Source organism: Bombus flavifrons, chromosome 15 (assembly GCF_040668555.2).
Source record: "Bombus flavifrons isolate JBK064 chromosome 15, iyBomFlav1_principal, whole genome shotgun sequence".
NCBI lineage: Eukaryota > Metazoa > Arthropoda > Insecta > Hymenoptera > Apidae > Bombus > Bombus flavifrons.
Window position 1 is genome coordinate 8,691,139 of NC_138456.1, and position 16,275 is coordinate 8,707,413.

The 16,275-nt window shown below is 37.0% G+C and overlaps 1 protein-coding gene across 2 annotated transcripts in view; it reads right to left on the minus strand.

Moving 5' to 3' along the window:
* Nucleotides 1–16,275, minus strand: part of sli (slit guidance ligand) — a 217,713-nt gene that overhangs the window by 41,901 nt on the left and 159,537 nt on the right. For both annotated transcript variants that reach the window (XM_069128244.1, XM_069128243.1), the window contains exon 2: nt 1,210–1,281. In XM_069128244.1, the coding sequence (XP_068984345.1) occupies nt 1,210–1,229 (20 nt within the window). In that variant the 5' untranslated portion in view covers nt 1,230–1,281. The remainder of the gene's footprint in view (nt 1–1,209; nt 1,282–16,275) is intronic.

Consider the following 16,275-nt stretch of genomic DNA (forward strand, 5'->3'; position numbering starts at 1 on the left):
CGTTTGCGACAAATTTACCGGAATTTCGCCAACTTTTCGCTCCCCTAAGAGTCGCTTCAACGGGCTTCAGCTCGTGGCTCTATTCAATTCTATTTGCAGCACGCGACCAAAGCTATCCGTCCCTTGCCTTTTGTTAGTGACGGGATCAAGCGCATTGTAACCAGGTTCGAAGGTATAACTTTGAAAATTTTCTTCAAAACTACGAGAAAAAGAGAATATTGTAGGAAGATCCGAATTTAGACTAGACACAGCGAGAAACAAAAATATTCGTACAATTGGGATGTACAGATAGTAAGAGTGATATTTTTTATATTGTACTACTGTATGTGTATTATACATAGACATTTGCAGAGATAAATGTTCCCTTGTATATTGAATAATTAAATGGCAGATTTGTATGCATCTTTGAAAAGTTTTCTTGCTAAATATTATAACGAGTTACACTTTGGATAATTTAGATATTTCTTTGTATTACATACATTCTGTGCATTTGGCAAAATAATGTTCTGTTTCGGCTTCGTTGCTTTCATAAATATACAGGGTGGTTGGTAACTGGTGGTACAAACGGAAAGGGGGTGATTCTACGCGAAAAAAGAAGTCGAAAATATAGAATAACAATTTTTCGTTTGAGGCTTTGTTTTCGAGAAAATCGACTTTGAATTTTCGTTCGGTACGCGTGCGGTACGTTATAACGGATCTCACTGCAGATCGTTGTCTCGATGGAAAAATTAAAAAAAAAAAATTTTTAAAAATTTTTATTCCATATTTTCGACTTCTTTTTTCGCGTAGAGTCACCCCCTTTCTAACAATATAAAAGAACATCGCTCTTTTTCTTCTACATTCCAACTGTATAAAGATTGTTGTCTTGCACTGTAAGTGGAATTAATTTTTTATAAACACTTTGAGAAACGTAATAAAGCAGAAAGATTAATTGTTAAATTGTAAGAAGACAAGTATAACAATTTTCTACACTTTCTAGTAATTGATAATTTTCTATATTTTTCGAGAATTCATACTTCTCCGAACGTTCTTAGAGTTACTAATTTTCCATATCAAACTAGTTCAAACAATTTCCAACCAATTCCCTGAAGAATGTACTTCTCTTCGTTGTATCAAAACAACGATACTCGAACTTGATCCCATCGCTATCTAGCGTCGCAATTCAACTAGTATACGACGCGCTTCGTTATTTAACGAACAGATACTCACAGAACGTGAAGCGTGGCCATGTCCTCAAAGTCCGTCTTGAATATCACCGAGATATTGTTCCCTTGGAGGTCCCTGGAACAAAGAGTAACGCAGCGTTGAATTAATCTCGCAGTGACACAGTAGAGCGAGTCAATAATACGTCCGTCGTTTGGTCGTCGGGCAAAAATTTCATTTTCCTTCCTTTCAAAAAATCTCATAAAAATCTCGCTATCTCGAGATACGCACGTTGTTCCTCCTTTTACACGAGAACAAGAGATGAGAGAACCACTCGACAGTGGTGCTTAACTAATTCCATTTCAACTTTCACCCTCTACTTTGTATCGTTCGTAACCAACCCCTCAGCCCTCTGAAACCTCCCTCCTGTGTTCATCGTATTTATTTGTCGCGAATAAGTATTTCTGTTTCCCTGGTTGGTGCAAATATTTGTCTCGTCGCGAAAGGGAGCGTCAGTACAAAGAGCAAACTTCGGAGAAATTTTATCGCCAGCCCTTTTTCCCTCGTTTTAAAACGTTGTCGTTTACGCGCCGCTCAAAGCAACCTCCCGCTACGTAGAGACCACCCTGCTGATCGTGAAAACCGGCCTACTGGACCGTAAACCCTGATTTTGTTCGATACTTTGTCGCGTTATTTTCGCCTTGATTTACATTGCGCGATATGACGTGAATGTAACAATTAGACTACGGATTTTTATGTATTCACGACAAATTTAATTCTGCTACGATCCTCGAATTTTTATATGTCGATCTTGCTCTCGTTTCAGCTATTGGAATATATGTGATTTTGTGAGCTACACCGGATCAGCCGCGCAGTAGTGATACACATATATGTGTGTGAGTATGTGCGTGAATATATGTGGATGCGCAGCGTCTCATAGAACAAAAGAATGTCACTGATCCGTACGCATGGTAACAGTGACACTAGATGAGTACTGAAACACGTGTAATGATCTTAGATAATAATAATAATAATAATAATAATAATAATAATAATAATAATAATAATAATAATAATAATAATAATAATAATAATAATAATAATAATCTTAGATAAGAACATCTTGTAAATATTGAATAAATACAAAACTATTTTATTATCATTTCTACATATGATGAAAGTGTTCCTACAAATTTATTTCGGCGATTACGATCCATAATTCCCAACATCAGCAAACAAGACGAATCTGTAACTTTTGAAGATGTTAACACTTTGACTGCCACGTTGGTCATATATGGCTGGTCACGGTTTCTCCTGTGACATCACGGTGGTCATTGATGACCGGAGCGCTTGAACTTCTTACAATTGCAAAAATTGAATGAAAATTGACAGTTAGGGCATTTTAAATATAACCGATAAATAGAAGATACTTTGAAATAAAAAGTGCCCCGTTGAACAATTAAACATTTTTATTAGAACATCAATAAAGAAAAAATGAGAAGAAATCTTGCATCTAACGGTGCACTGTGTTAAAACACTGTGGCGTCCTGAGCGAAACATACAATTTCGGCGTGGTAGTCAAAGTGTTAAGATTAAAACGAGAAATAATGGTGAACGATAAGAACATTTCTCTACATTTTCCCAAAATTGAAATGTTTCTCGACGTTCCAAAGATTCGATTGGTTCAAATGTCTCTTTATTTTACTTTAACATACTTATTGCTAATAAATTTCCCAATATTTCTAAACAGGCGAAAACGTTGAAACGCTCGCGCAAACCAGTCGAGCCAAATATCATTCGTTCGAACGGTGTGGTAAACAGAAAGCGTGAATTTGCTTTTCTCGCGAAAGGAGAGCAGAGACCAAGAGGGTTAGCCGTCAAACACAGCCGTCTGCTCTCCCTTGCTGGCAAATTATTAAGACCTTATTAAATTGGTTCCTTTTCCCGTGGAAATTTTTTACCTGACAAAAAACGCCAGACGTAGGAACGAGTAACGAGTCAGGCCTAACTCAACGACTTCCTTTATTTCTTCATCCTCTTTCTTTTTCTTATTCTTTCTTTTTCTCTCTTCCTGATTCCGTGGTCTTCTTGTTGAAACGTTGACGACAACGAGGCGGTGGAACGCAAATTATTTCCTCGTTTTCGTAGCCAGACACGCCGGTTCAACGACGAAACGAGAAGCGAAGGACTGTTTTTAGCGGCTCTTTTAAGTCTTGCGTGAGATTTTAATTTCAACCGTGGCGGCCATGGCCTTTTTTCGGATCCGACCGGTTGCTTTCCTCCTCGTCGTTTTTCCATTCTCGCCTGCCTGGATATTGTCGTCGCGCCGCCCCGGAATAATTGCCGTGAGAGACCCGGGCACAGGTGAATGTCGAGCCAAAGCAGCGGAACGCGCTGCGAGAACCAGTCGTTTGATATATTTCCGGTTCGATTTCAACTATCGAAAGGCTCTGGAGAGAGGATAATTGTAAACCATTGACTCACCGCGGTATCCTTTCTGTCGTCTTTAATTCGCTTGAAACACACGATTGGAATTTAATTAACTACCTAATGTCGTGCAGAGATACTGTAGGATTTTCTTTATTTATTTAGAATAGATTAAACAGGAAACGATGGTTATTTAACGTGAACTAAATACAGAAACGTGCTATAACTAAGACAACTGAATAGTGATGAGGCGTATGTGTTGTCCGTGATAATTGTAGTGCTGGCTGTAGATGTGGCTGATGGGGTACTGCTATTTTTCTTCCAATTTTGGATGCGTGGAAGAAAAATCGGACTCCGGTCGCCGGGATCCGAACCCGGGTTCCGAACGCTCGTAACTTAAGGTGCTAACCACTGCGCTGTCGTCGTCCGACACTAGTTAGTGTCGAGTGGTGGTATTTGCTGTTGAGTGCCGCCACAGTTAATTTGACTCTCTTTCACGCGGACCATCCTCCTCGACAACGCTGACAGCACTCTCTCTGACGACGCTGACAGCACTCTCTCTGACGACGCTGACAACACTCTGATTTTTCAACTAAATACTGCCTGTTAATTCGTCTTTTTCCCTTAAGCATCCCTTTGTCTTTTCTCATAGCTCTACCACCTACATGTTCCGCAACCGTCCGCGGTCATGGTCACTTTTTTCAGCGTAACTATTCGACTGAAACACCGACGACATATTGATGGGTCGTTCGGTCCATTGAAGTGTCCAAACCCTTTTGGCCTGTCGGCACTTAGGTTTTCTCGCGACATTGTTTATGGTTCACCCGATATTTCTTAGACAATTTGTCCACGATAGTACAATACTATAGAGTTTCTATAAAGTTTACTATAAAGTCAGAGTGCTGCACGATATGTATAATACGTACATGAATTTATAATTTTATCACAGTGATTAAACTGATAAATTGTGTTTGATGTATCTGTTTAGAGAATCATATCTAAATTGAATGATATATTATGAAATATAAAATTCTTAATGACACTAAACTTGATAGAATTTAGAATCTAATATTTTTAAATAATATTAAATTCTAAAATTATAAATCTAGTATATATAATATAATATTAATGATAACATCATAATTATGATAAATCATAATAATGATTTAAAGCATTCTTTACTTTTAAATAATAAGTAATCCTCAAGTAATCCTTTGCTAAATTAATAATATAATTTGTCAATTTATAATTCTACTAATTCTTAAATTTACCTGGAACATAGCTTTTGTAATACGTAAATTATAGCGTTTTCTTCGCATATAAAATAGATTTATCATCGTATTACACTGAAACGGAATAATATATGCAGGAAATATGAGGCAATGTATAATACACGTTGTTACAAGACGATGTTATTTCGTCTAATTACAAATTTCGATCGTAATCGCGATATTTCACGTGAAAATGTAATTTCTCTACACTGGAACGCGACAATTTACTGGTTGTTTTGAAAGCAGAAAGGTTGAGGATTGTTTGCAATGGATGATAAATCTGGACAAATCGGGTTGTATTTTTGGATTTTCATCACTCGTGTTAGTATCCGATTTATTACAGAGATCGTTCAACGTGTTTGTCCAATCGTAATTCGAACGAAATCGATAAACTTGTAAGCTGTCGGGGTATTTGGGTTACAAGAGAAAACAAGCTTTTTCAAATCGATGATTTAAACCGATGGAAATTTAAGATTCTTAACATAGAATTACGAAGCAAATAATGAACCGAAACGATAAACAAACGACAATGGGAAATAAAAATACAAGTAATTAATAAAACAAAGTAAATAGAAACATTGATTGTAGGAAGAGATGGCAATTATTTCTCAAACTATCGGTTGTAAAATGATAAGTAGAACTCGCGTAATTATAGATTCAATTCTTCCAATTCTTAAATCTTTAAATTTCCAATTTCAAATTCTTAATTTTATAAAATTCCACACTTTCAAGCTTTGTACCCTGAAAAATTTAAACTTTCCAAATTTTACTTCCTATTATTATATATTTACTTATTTCCACAGTTATTTCTGAAGATACTTGCGATATACAATTATACGTTTCAAAAATGATGATAATTCATTACGGAAAATAATTCGCTGCATCTCTTCCGTAATTATTTTACATAAAATAACAGTAAATTAATAACAAACAAGTGTTACGTTTGGAAAATCAAGCGCGTAGGAAAGTAGAGAACACAAAGTCGAGTAATTAAGGCATAAGGATCAATAAAATTCCAACAGCGAGACTAAGAAGGAAAACACAGCGATAGCAATAAAGAGAGACTGGCGTAAAAACAAGCGAGTGGAAACAAAGTGGATTTTAAGCGAAGATATCTTTTGATCGGGAACGATTAGTTATAATTTGGTATAGCGTTCGTAATCATGGCATCTCGTTGACGATGGTCAGAAACAGTTTAGCGAAAGAGTTGTAAAATAGAAAGGAAAAGACGGGAGAAGAAGAGAAATTGAAAAAGAGAGTATCGAACAGCATGTAGAGAGCAGAAAGAGAGAGAAAGAGAGAGACAGAAAGTATTTAAAATGCAACCCCGGAGCATTTCATCGATGGAGAAGAGTACGACAGCAGAGATAGGCGGCAATCCTCTTGATAATCGTTAAATGAAAAAAGCGTGTTGACGGTGGGTAAACAGCAGCGCGAAAAAATCTGTCGAAGCGGGATCGGTACGTGACATCGATAAACACTTGTTTTTCGCGTCCACCTACGCGTGTGACTTTTCGCTTGTGAAGAGAGCTCATACTAGTGAAAATCGGCCGCCGAAAAAGGGCAGCGCAAACTTTTCCCTGTTCACCGTTTTCCAATTTCGAACTACGGAAACGTTTGCTCCGAAAAAAATTCCTGGTCGAGTATAGCTTTTCCCAGTGGTAAACATTTTTGACGGAATTTTGAATTTCAGTTTGAAAGTTTGTTACGACTTCAGCTGGAACGTTGAAGTCCAGAAGAAAAAGCAAGCCTCGAAATAAATACATTTTTGCAGCGAAATTTATTGAAATTAAGAGTGTCGTTTCGAAGGGCGAAAGTTTATGCACACTTTTTATCGGTGAAAATAATGTAAGATAAAAGAATTGTCACATTATCGAGATCTTCATAGTTGCTGCAGTGAAGTATAAAGAATTCATTATAAAAAGATATGACAGAAATTTCTAGTTAAAGGTAGTGACATGGTTAATAGACGAATGGCAAAGGGAATTATGGTAATGAATACGTGGTTATACAGAATGGTAGACACGGGGAAATTTTCTGACGAAGATTTCGTTCCACAAAATTGGAAAATACGCATATGTTTGCCAATGAAAGGTTTAAATTGTCCACACGATAGAGATTAATGAAACAATAGCTAGAAATCATTGATACACCATAGTATCAGCATATATAGAGAGATATTTTTACGGATTTTAGAATTCTTTTATCGGCGGAAATATTAGGTTTTTAAAAATGTTTGTTTCATGTCTGGCGAATAAACGAATTAGAGTATAAATTTGTAACACGTTGTTTTAAATATAAAACAAGGATACTTACGCTATATTACTTAATACTGATATTTTACATTTATTTAACTTAAAGAAATTCCAAAGACTTGCTTGTCATTTTTGGCATACTAAAGGTCAATATTTTGTCTTAGGCAGTTTAAACTATTGAATTCTTTTTAACATCGTGGTTATGAAAAGAAAGTTGAGGAATATGCTTAATATCTTTCTCACTAATCATCACTGTCAGTTCGTTTATTTAGATGCAATAATAGCTTTGTAAAGTTCGAAGAAATTGATGTATTTATTTTACAACGCTATGATAAAGTATTTTCCTTTAAATCATGATAATTTTGTTATGTCTCTGACTCGTATCGTAAAACTGTGCTAAAAGTATCCATTATCTTAATTTATTTTTTGTACTCGTATTTTGACAAAACTAATATAAATTATTTTATTTACCTATTACTTCACCATATGATTCTTAATGATTTAATTAGATTTTTAAATCTGGAATCTTCACAATAATAGAAACAATTTTACAATATTACTATTTCACAATAGAATTATTAAAAAATGAGGCAGATTTCGTACGATATTCGTGTAACAATTCTTCATGAAAGTTAATTCCGAGAGAATACGTAATGATTTCGAAGTTTAACCCACTTATTATCTTAACTTTCTTGTTTCTTATGCAGCAGTTAATTGAATACCAAAGGTAACTTACGACTTTAACTTTCGGTTGAAATAAACGAGAGTAGCCAACGAGCTTTAAAAGCGACTTCTTTAAAACTTCTTTAAATAAAACGCTTATTAAATAGACTGTATAATTTTTCCAACATCAACTTTCTTAAATTACACGATCTATTTAAAAAGGGAGCGAAGAATTCCTTTTCCTCTGGTCAGAAATAAGATAAATAAATCGACCACAATTATTCTACGTCTATTCATAAACATATTTCCTACCAGTTCACTTTTTGTTTTTGACTATTGTTTTAAATTATGTAAATAGCATTAACTTAAGTATATATCCTTCAGTTTCTTCCAGTTTCTACTATCATTCATTCTTTATTATTTACTCTTTAAAAAATATTTTACCTCTTATCATAAAACAGGAGTTCTCCGCGAAAGATAATATCTCATACAATTTTACAATTTTCTATAATTTCTATAATTTACAATTTTCTATAATTTCACAAATTTCTTGCACCGTTTATCCATATTATTTTCTTTAGAAAAGACAATATCAGAAAAAAATGTAGTTTCCAGAATTATCCCCTGCAGATCCATAACTTCTGCATTCCATCGAACCGGCATCATGATTTATATCGCCGAAGAATATTCTCTATCAAACATTCTCTATCGATTCTCTGTCGATATTTCATTCGCTAGGTAGACATATTACCGCTTTAGCAGCTAGCAATTCACCGTTGCCTTCTTCTTCGAAGCTTTTCAATCGACGCCACGTAGAGGAGGACAAAGTGGAGGGATGATAACATGGCGTCGTCGTGTTCTTCGCATTGGCTTCGTTAGCCATTGCTGCCAACCACGCTCGTTTTACCTCGTTCAGGGTTAATCGAATCGACGATAAAGTGGATTATGCAGCAAGACTCAGCTGCATCTGATTTGATAACGCGATCGATCGTCCCACGATCTGCAAACGACGTTCCTCGAATTATCTGTCCTGCGAAATGCGATCGTTCCATCTCAAGACGGAAAATGCGGTGCTTCGAGCAACAAAAATAAACTGTTACTCACTTACATGAGTCATTTAACGATGACGTGACTCACGATGATGATCAGTGAACCATGTTGGTAAATTTATTAGATTGGTGAAAATAAAACAAATTTTATGAATTAACAAATTTTCACGAATGTGAATGAGTTAGGTAACATTGTCAGAAAAAAACATTCTACATTTACCTGTACTAATTGTTGCTCCGCTATCGTGATATAGCATTTGTTGCTGAACTTTTTAATTTAAAGATTATATCAGTTTTATTATAGGATTAATCTATCTGTAACTAATTAACACACTTGTCGCATGACACATACGAGCATAAATTGTTTGTAATTTAGTCCATAGTTTTTGTAATTGATTTATGGATTTTTTACAGCTGTGATATTGTATGTGCTAAAATATCTATATGCCTGAGAAAAAATATATTTTATATTTAGTTGCATCATGAGTCGCTTTTTATCAATTCCTTTGATTAATAAACCAAGGAAAAATTTGCCCTTAAGAGATTAATCTTTTAAGAACGAATTGATATTTATGAACTATGATATATCTCTTTCGTCTTAAATTTGATATCACAATCTTTATTCTAGATAATTATATATTAATTGTATTAAAATGCTTGTAACATATTTTACTTCCGGGAACGTTCTGCAAGGAATCAGGTTGAACTCATAATCTGCGAAATATTCGCCAAATTCATTTTCCAACAAATCTCCCGGGACAATGCTAATTTAATGTAACTACATTCTTCGTAATAGTGCAACGTTATCCGATGTTACTCTAAGTCTATTCATCCGTCTATTGAATCTCTAATAACACCGTGTTCCGCATATTTCCCTCTAATATACTGTGAAAACTTTTTTAATTTTGTTACAGAAGTTGTAATGTAGACGAGTTGAAGCTCAGCATACTTTAGCAAGCCTATATTCGTCTTTCTCTGTCGTACGTATCTCCACCACTTTTCAACATCTCTGTCTCGCTTTTTCTACGCTCTTTAATGTCATTGAAAGCTCCCTTTAGTTTTCTTACTGCGTTTTTAATATCGCTACGTCAATGTTTTGCACAACGGTAAAGCAAGTTTTATGAGACGCTCTAAGACCAAGAAGTTACTATCTGTTCATGTATTTTTCACTTGACGTTTAATATCCTTTTATCTTCCCACGTAACTTCATTGACTTCTCTATGGTGTTTCGAACGAAATTATATTACATCGAAATGAAGAAATTCAACGAAGTATCTCGTGGAGGGAGAATTATTAAGAATAAGATTAATACTTATTAGGTTGCTGCATATGAAAGGTCGTTTCTTTGAGATTCCAATAGCAATTATTAAATATTGTCGTCTATCGACAATTATCAACCACATTAAAAAAGAACATATTTACTACATATTTTGAATACCGAGAAAATTTATTAAGCTGTAACCTATATTTTATCAATTTTCTAAAGTACTTCGTTCTTATTAAATATTTTTATATTTGTAGATTTAACATGGCCTTAAATTTTTATTTTATTTGTAGTTTACTATTTCTCTCTATTGTATTAAATATCTCGCCATAAATTAAAAAGACAAGCTCCGATAGTTTCACAATTTTTCTTCCCTCGTTTTACAGCAATCCAACCATCTCCACATTCTCAGCGTATCGATTATCGAAAACGTGCTTCTCATTCCAGCTACCAGTTAAGGATAGCCGGAAACACCTTCTCGGAACTCATAGCGCTACTTCAACAGCTACTCGACTTCCATGAACAAAATGATACAATAATGCGTCGTTTACGACGCTGTAACAACCAAGCCTCTGTTTTCTTGCAAACTCAGAAATATCTCGATACGTACTTGAAACTCAAATTTCGAAGAATCTTTCATGCCCATCGTTCCGCCTAAAGTAAGTCGCTGGTCGAAGAATATGCATAGATTCGCTATTCATTGTCGACGAGGTATAAGTATAGGATGTTTCAAAATTGAGATTAACAAGAACGAAGATATGATTAAAATCGATGAAATAAAAAGTGCACATACGAGATACAGAATGATACGACGATAACGACGTATTAAATTATACCATCTCTTAATTTAACAATTAATCCTATTACGCTCTTTCGGTTGTTTTTCACCCAATTATATTTTTCCAATGGCAAAAAATATCTTTGTAGCAAACGTACAGCTTGAAAAGAATATGAAAAAAATCTTCTGTGCATAATTCCTCGCTACGATTATCCATATGAAACACCTTTTTTTACACTTTGCAACACAAGTTATTGCAACATACCGTCATCTTAATCCACGGTGAAAGGTTTAAAACGTTACAAATACTTTTTGTTTGTTAAAATGAGATCAAGATCGAAAGATAAAAATCCAAAAACCTCATCAGACTGAAAAATACACGTCCCTCATTCTCCTCTGCCGGTTGTTCTCTAATCGACCCATAATTTTGTAAGAGCCTCTATAGACAAACCGATATTGCATACTATACGACTTGGCAGGCGGGAACTCGTAGAAACGACGTCCGTTCCGTTTTACTCGACAGATTTGTGCTTCTCGGAACGCAAACGCGGTTGTCCACGGTGGTCTGCGTTCGTTGCGTTCAATTAAAAGCAGCGCCGCCATCTTGGCGATAATGGTAATCGGCTGCGTTATCGGTGGTCGAGATTCCTTCGGTTATTAAATCGGACCGTGGACCGGACTCCAATGGCTTCCAGCGATTCTGTCTCGATATAGAGGGACCTCCCGCCGCTTTATCGCGGTGTAATTAATTTCCGGGTGGAGAGGCTCGATTGCTCGCCGGCTGAAGTTAACGAAGAAGTTAAGGTGAGACGCTAATTGAAGCGGCTCCAGGAACTGCCAGTTGCGAATAGCGCTTGTTCCATCTTGGTTTATCACAGGTGTATTATACTGGGTGTCCTTGCGATCGTGGTACAATATGGCAAGGCAGTGATTCGTTATGAATAAGTAAGTCGAGAATATAGGTAATGCGGGAAATAACGCACAAGCATGGATAATTCTAAACACACGCGATTTATATTTCTTTTTATTTCTGTCCGCGTATAACTGGGACAATTACCTGAGAATTTCACTTTGATAGAAAGTGCTATTATAAAATGCACCAAGGCTGTGTATCTTTCAAAACTCGAAGTCAAAATTCCGCAATGAAACCTAAGAAGGATTCGTTCCAGTGAGAACGGTCGTATAATAAAACGTACAAAACCTCTCCGTCTCACTGTACGGCTATATCTTGCAAAAGGCTAGAAGCTTGAACACAAAGATCGAGAATTAAAAAAGGCCGAAATCAAGTGGATTACATGCAAGACACGTAACGATATCTCGTCCATTGTCACGTGTGAAAGCGTCGACGATAGGGATGAAAGAGGAAATAGCAGAACACTACGGGAAAAGAAGATGAAGGAGAAGAAGAAGGAGGAGTAGGTCGGACGAAATAACGGGAGCAAATTGGCTTCGCTACGGGTCGCTTATCGGCCGCGAATCTACGATTCGGAGCCCCCGGTATACCTTCTCGGTTGATTCAATTCGCCGGCTACAATGACGTCCGCCGGAAATCCAATCGTGTCCCGGAGGCACATTTTCATCGTCGACGCGTACTTTTGACAGGCGGCTCACGTGCTGCCGCCTAACGAAATTACTTTTCGCGTCGTCGGGACATCCGCTTAAATACGTTTCCATGGGTTTCCACGGCCGGAACCGGGCCTGGTAAATCTGCCAGGACAGTGTTCGAAGGAGGAAGTTGGAAGAGAAGGAGGAGTAGAAGCGGACGACGAGAAATACGGCCAAGACGAAGATAGAGGTTGAACGACTGCGACGACGTCCAGGAATAAGGTGTCGGTACGCGTCTATATTTGCATCGTCGTGGCTTAGAAATGGACCGCTGGCAGATGTAATCAAAGTTTGTAGACAACCACTCTTGAGACTTCTCTGGTGGCACCGAGAGAGACAAGTCCTACCGGATGTGCCTGTTTTTCACGATGCGTCGTGGCGATATTCGAATGCATCCTCCACGCGATACGTAGCGATATGAAACGGTTGGCCTAGGAATATCGAATTTTGTCGATTGGCATTGTGTGACTTAGGTATTTGTAGATTGGGATTATGTGGTGTTGGTTTTGTTAGAGGTTTGGCAACGAGGTTTCCGGGCTGGTTTCGTAGGGTATGAATAATGCGAATTTCAACGTATTTGAGAGAGTTGGTTTTGTGTAAAGTTCAAAATGTGATTATGCGTAGATTTGGTAAATTAATTACTGTTTAGTGCATTTGTGATATATATAAGCAGAGCTTCCATTACTTTGGATATTTTGTACACGTTTACACGATACGTGCATTTCGTACAATTTAGCGCGTTTAAATTTTCCATAAATGTATAGACGTTCGCAGTTGCAATTAATAAATTAAATTAATAATAAAATATTTATCAATTGCACAGTAAACTTCGAAAAATTAAAGGAACAAAGATCGGAAAAATTTCGTCTTCAAAACTATGTATCTACATACGTTTACACTACATAATGCATCAAAATTATAATATTTCTTACGAAAGGATGAAATTATATTAAGTAATATTTTTCATGCATAATGATAATGTATATGTACATAACGTAACAACGTATTATGCCGAGATAAATGATGACACTTCAGCGTTTTAAACACTCCATACGAACTTTTAAACTTTTCTACATATATTTAACTCTTTCGAGCGAAAGAACCCGATAAGCCAGAAGACCATCGAAAGGAAACGACACGAAGAACGATGAAGGATCCTTTCGAGTCCAAATAGATCCAGGAAGCTGCCTTCCATTTGCCATGTACGTACATAGCTGCTCACGAAACACCGTCTACGTACGCGCGTCGAAATGCAAATGGAATCTCTTGATTGAGTTTAGCGGAGCGGCGTCGAACCATCGCAGCGTTTCATGGGGGTTGGTTCATGAGGGTTGAGTGGCACGAAGGGCGTTCGAGGAGAAGAAAAAGGGCTGGCTTCGGAGTCGATTTGACGTATCGACGGCTTTCCGCTCCGCTTGCTACTCACGAATAATCGTGACAGGAAGAACGGAAAGAATGCGAGGCGCGTCGTCCATTTTCACCTTGTATATAGAAGCGTCTCGCGTTCCGTCGCAAATGGAGACAAATTTATACGCGTGAGGCGGCGGAAAAAACGAGCACTTTTGGTAAATTGAATCGATCGATTGTTTCTTGCTTTCTTTAACTTGGTCCCGACGACAGTTTTCACGCGTGAATTATTTCGTTTCTCGCCCACTTCCGCTTCCATTCCCCACCCACGTTCTCTATGCTGGTCTTCTGTTCTTCGTTTTTTTGATAAATAAAATATTCAGTCTAATCAGGAATACTGTTGTGCTTTTGTGATGGAAATTAAGTTGATAGTGAATTGAAAACTTTATTGAGATGATTGGAAATGTAAGATTATAGAATTTAATAAGCTGGACTTTCGTTTCAACTTGTCAAGTTCTGTATGAATAAGAGTGTACGTAAGAGGTACGTATTCAAATATACTCAAATATTCTCGTTCGTTTAATTCTTCTAATGTTCCAATTCAAAGAACCCTCGGTTCCTCGTTGAAAGTCACGAGCTACTTCACATTGTTTAAATGAGCTGAAACAAAACGAAGTTGTTAGCTTAATCCAAGCCACGATCGCTCAAATCCATCGTCGCTGCACGGAAGTCAATGCCGATCGATTGGATAATTATAACAACCTTTAACGAACTAGCCAGATGTTCAGATCGTACGATGAGTGTTTAGTTTTCTAATCGTACGATCACACGCGTACTTAATCTCCCTGCAACTGGTCGTACGACTATTCAAATCTCCTATCGCAAGACCGCTTAGATCTCTAAGTAAACGATAACACAATTATTTCGATCAGGAAGAAATCGATAGCGTAATTATTCAAATCTCTAATGGAGGTCAGCCACATTCACATCTCCAGAAGCGAAAGATTACGTAACTGCTTGCAACTATGACGAGCTAACTATTACTTAACCGCTTCAATCTGGGAGTAACCGCTTGGTTGAATTGCTTAGATCCCGACGAAGCTGATTGTGCAGCTGTTTAGATCTCCAATCGATCTATCAAAGCAAATATTTGGATCGCCAACTAAACCGTTTCGCAATCGTCCAAGTAGCAATTAATCATTCGATGGCTTGTGATATAGAGTGATAGAATAGCTGTTTAGAATGCCGCAGTATGATAACAGCTAGAAGAGAAATTAATCTTTCCGAATTACATTCTTCTTGTTGGATAGTACACAGCGTTTCAATGGCGTATTAACGTGTTGTTAAAATCGGTCGTTAATTAATCTTCTGTAGTTAAACATAATTTTTCATACTCCACAGGTAATCCGGGTCGTTTATGGCAACACCTAGAATTTTTAATTGTTTCTGGCTTTTGAGAAATTTGGAAAAATTCTGTGACATTTATTAACAGCTGTACTGCGCTCCGCGGTCGTTAAATGTTTGAAACTTTTCATAATATGTAAATATAAAAATTCGTAGTGTGGAAATCTGTGAATGAAATTTCGCTTAATTGGCGTTGTGTAGATCAAATCATCGACAGACATTACATTTTCTTTCATGTTTTTCATTTTTTTCCTTTTCTAATATGTTTTTTGTTTAATATTTTTAATATGTTTAATGTTCCTAATATGTTTAATATGTAAAAAATTAATATTTTTAATATGTATTAAAATGAGTTTTTTTAATATTCGAAGAAGTCAATTCTATTTCATAAACCTGCGCATATTTGCACGCGTGCAAATAAAATCCAACGTCAAGACTTTCCAATCAACTATTCACAGCTATCAAGCAACGCAATCCTTCTTATCTCTCAAATCCACCTTTCTCAAGCAACTCCTGACACCCACAATCGTTCGATTCTCGATGCACTTCCACCTACCAGAAAATAATACATCGTATATACAGGAAGCAACTCTGTTAGACAGAAAGCACTAAGAATCGCAGCGAGCCGAATCCGAGTTTCGCTCGGTAGGCACGGCTTAAAATTGATCCGCCCTCTTCAGCGTATCATAATATTCAGATTTTATTGCTACGACCGTGTTATACGCGAAGTGTTTGCAATACCTTTCACCTGTCAGCTATTGGAACGAAGATGCAGCCAGGACAAGGATACCAACCGCGAGACGTAGAACCGTTACGAAACACTTCGTCTGAATTTATCGAGCTGGTTCGCCTGGAGGCGAGCCAATGCCGACTCCCTTTTCTCGTAACCAGTCCTCACGTTTGTTCTTCATCCCCGTCAACCTAGTAAAATTAAATATTAACGATCTGCCGGCGGATGGAATCGCGCGATTGCTGTTTTACGATGTAACACGATGACACGGAGACCACGCGTGATGTATTATCCTTGCGTCAGGCCGCGAAAATAGCGTGCGACGATTGAGAGACGACT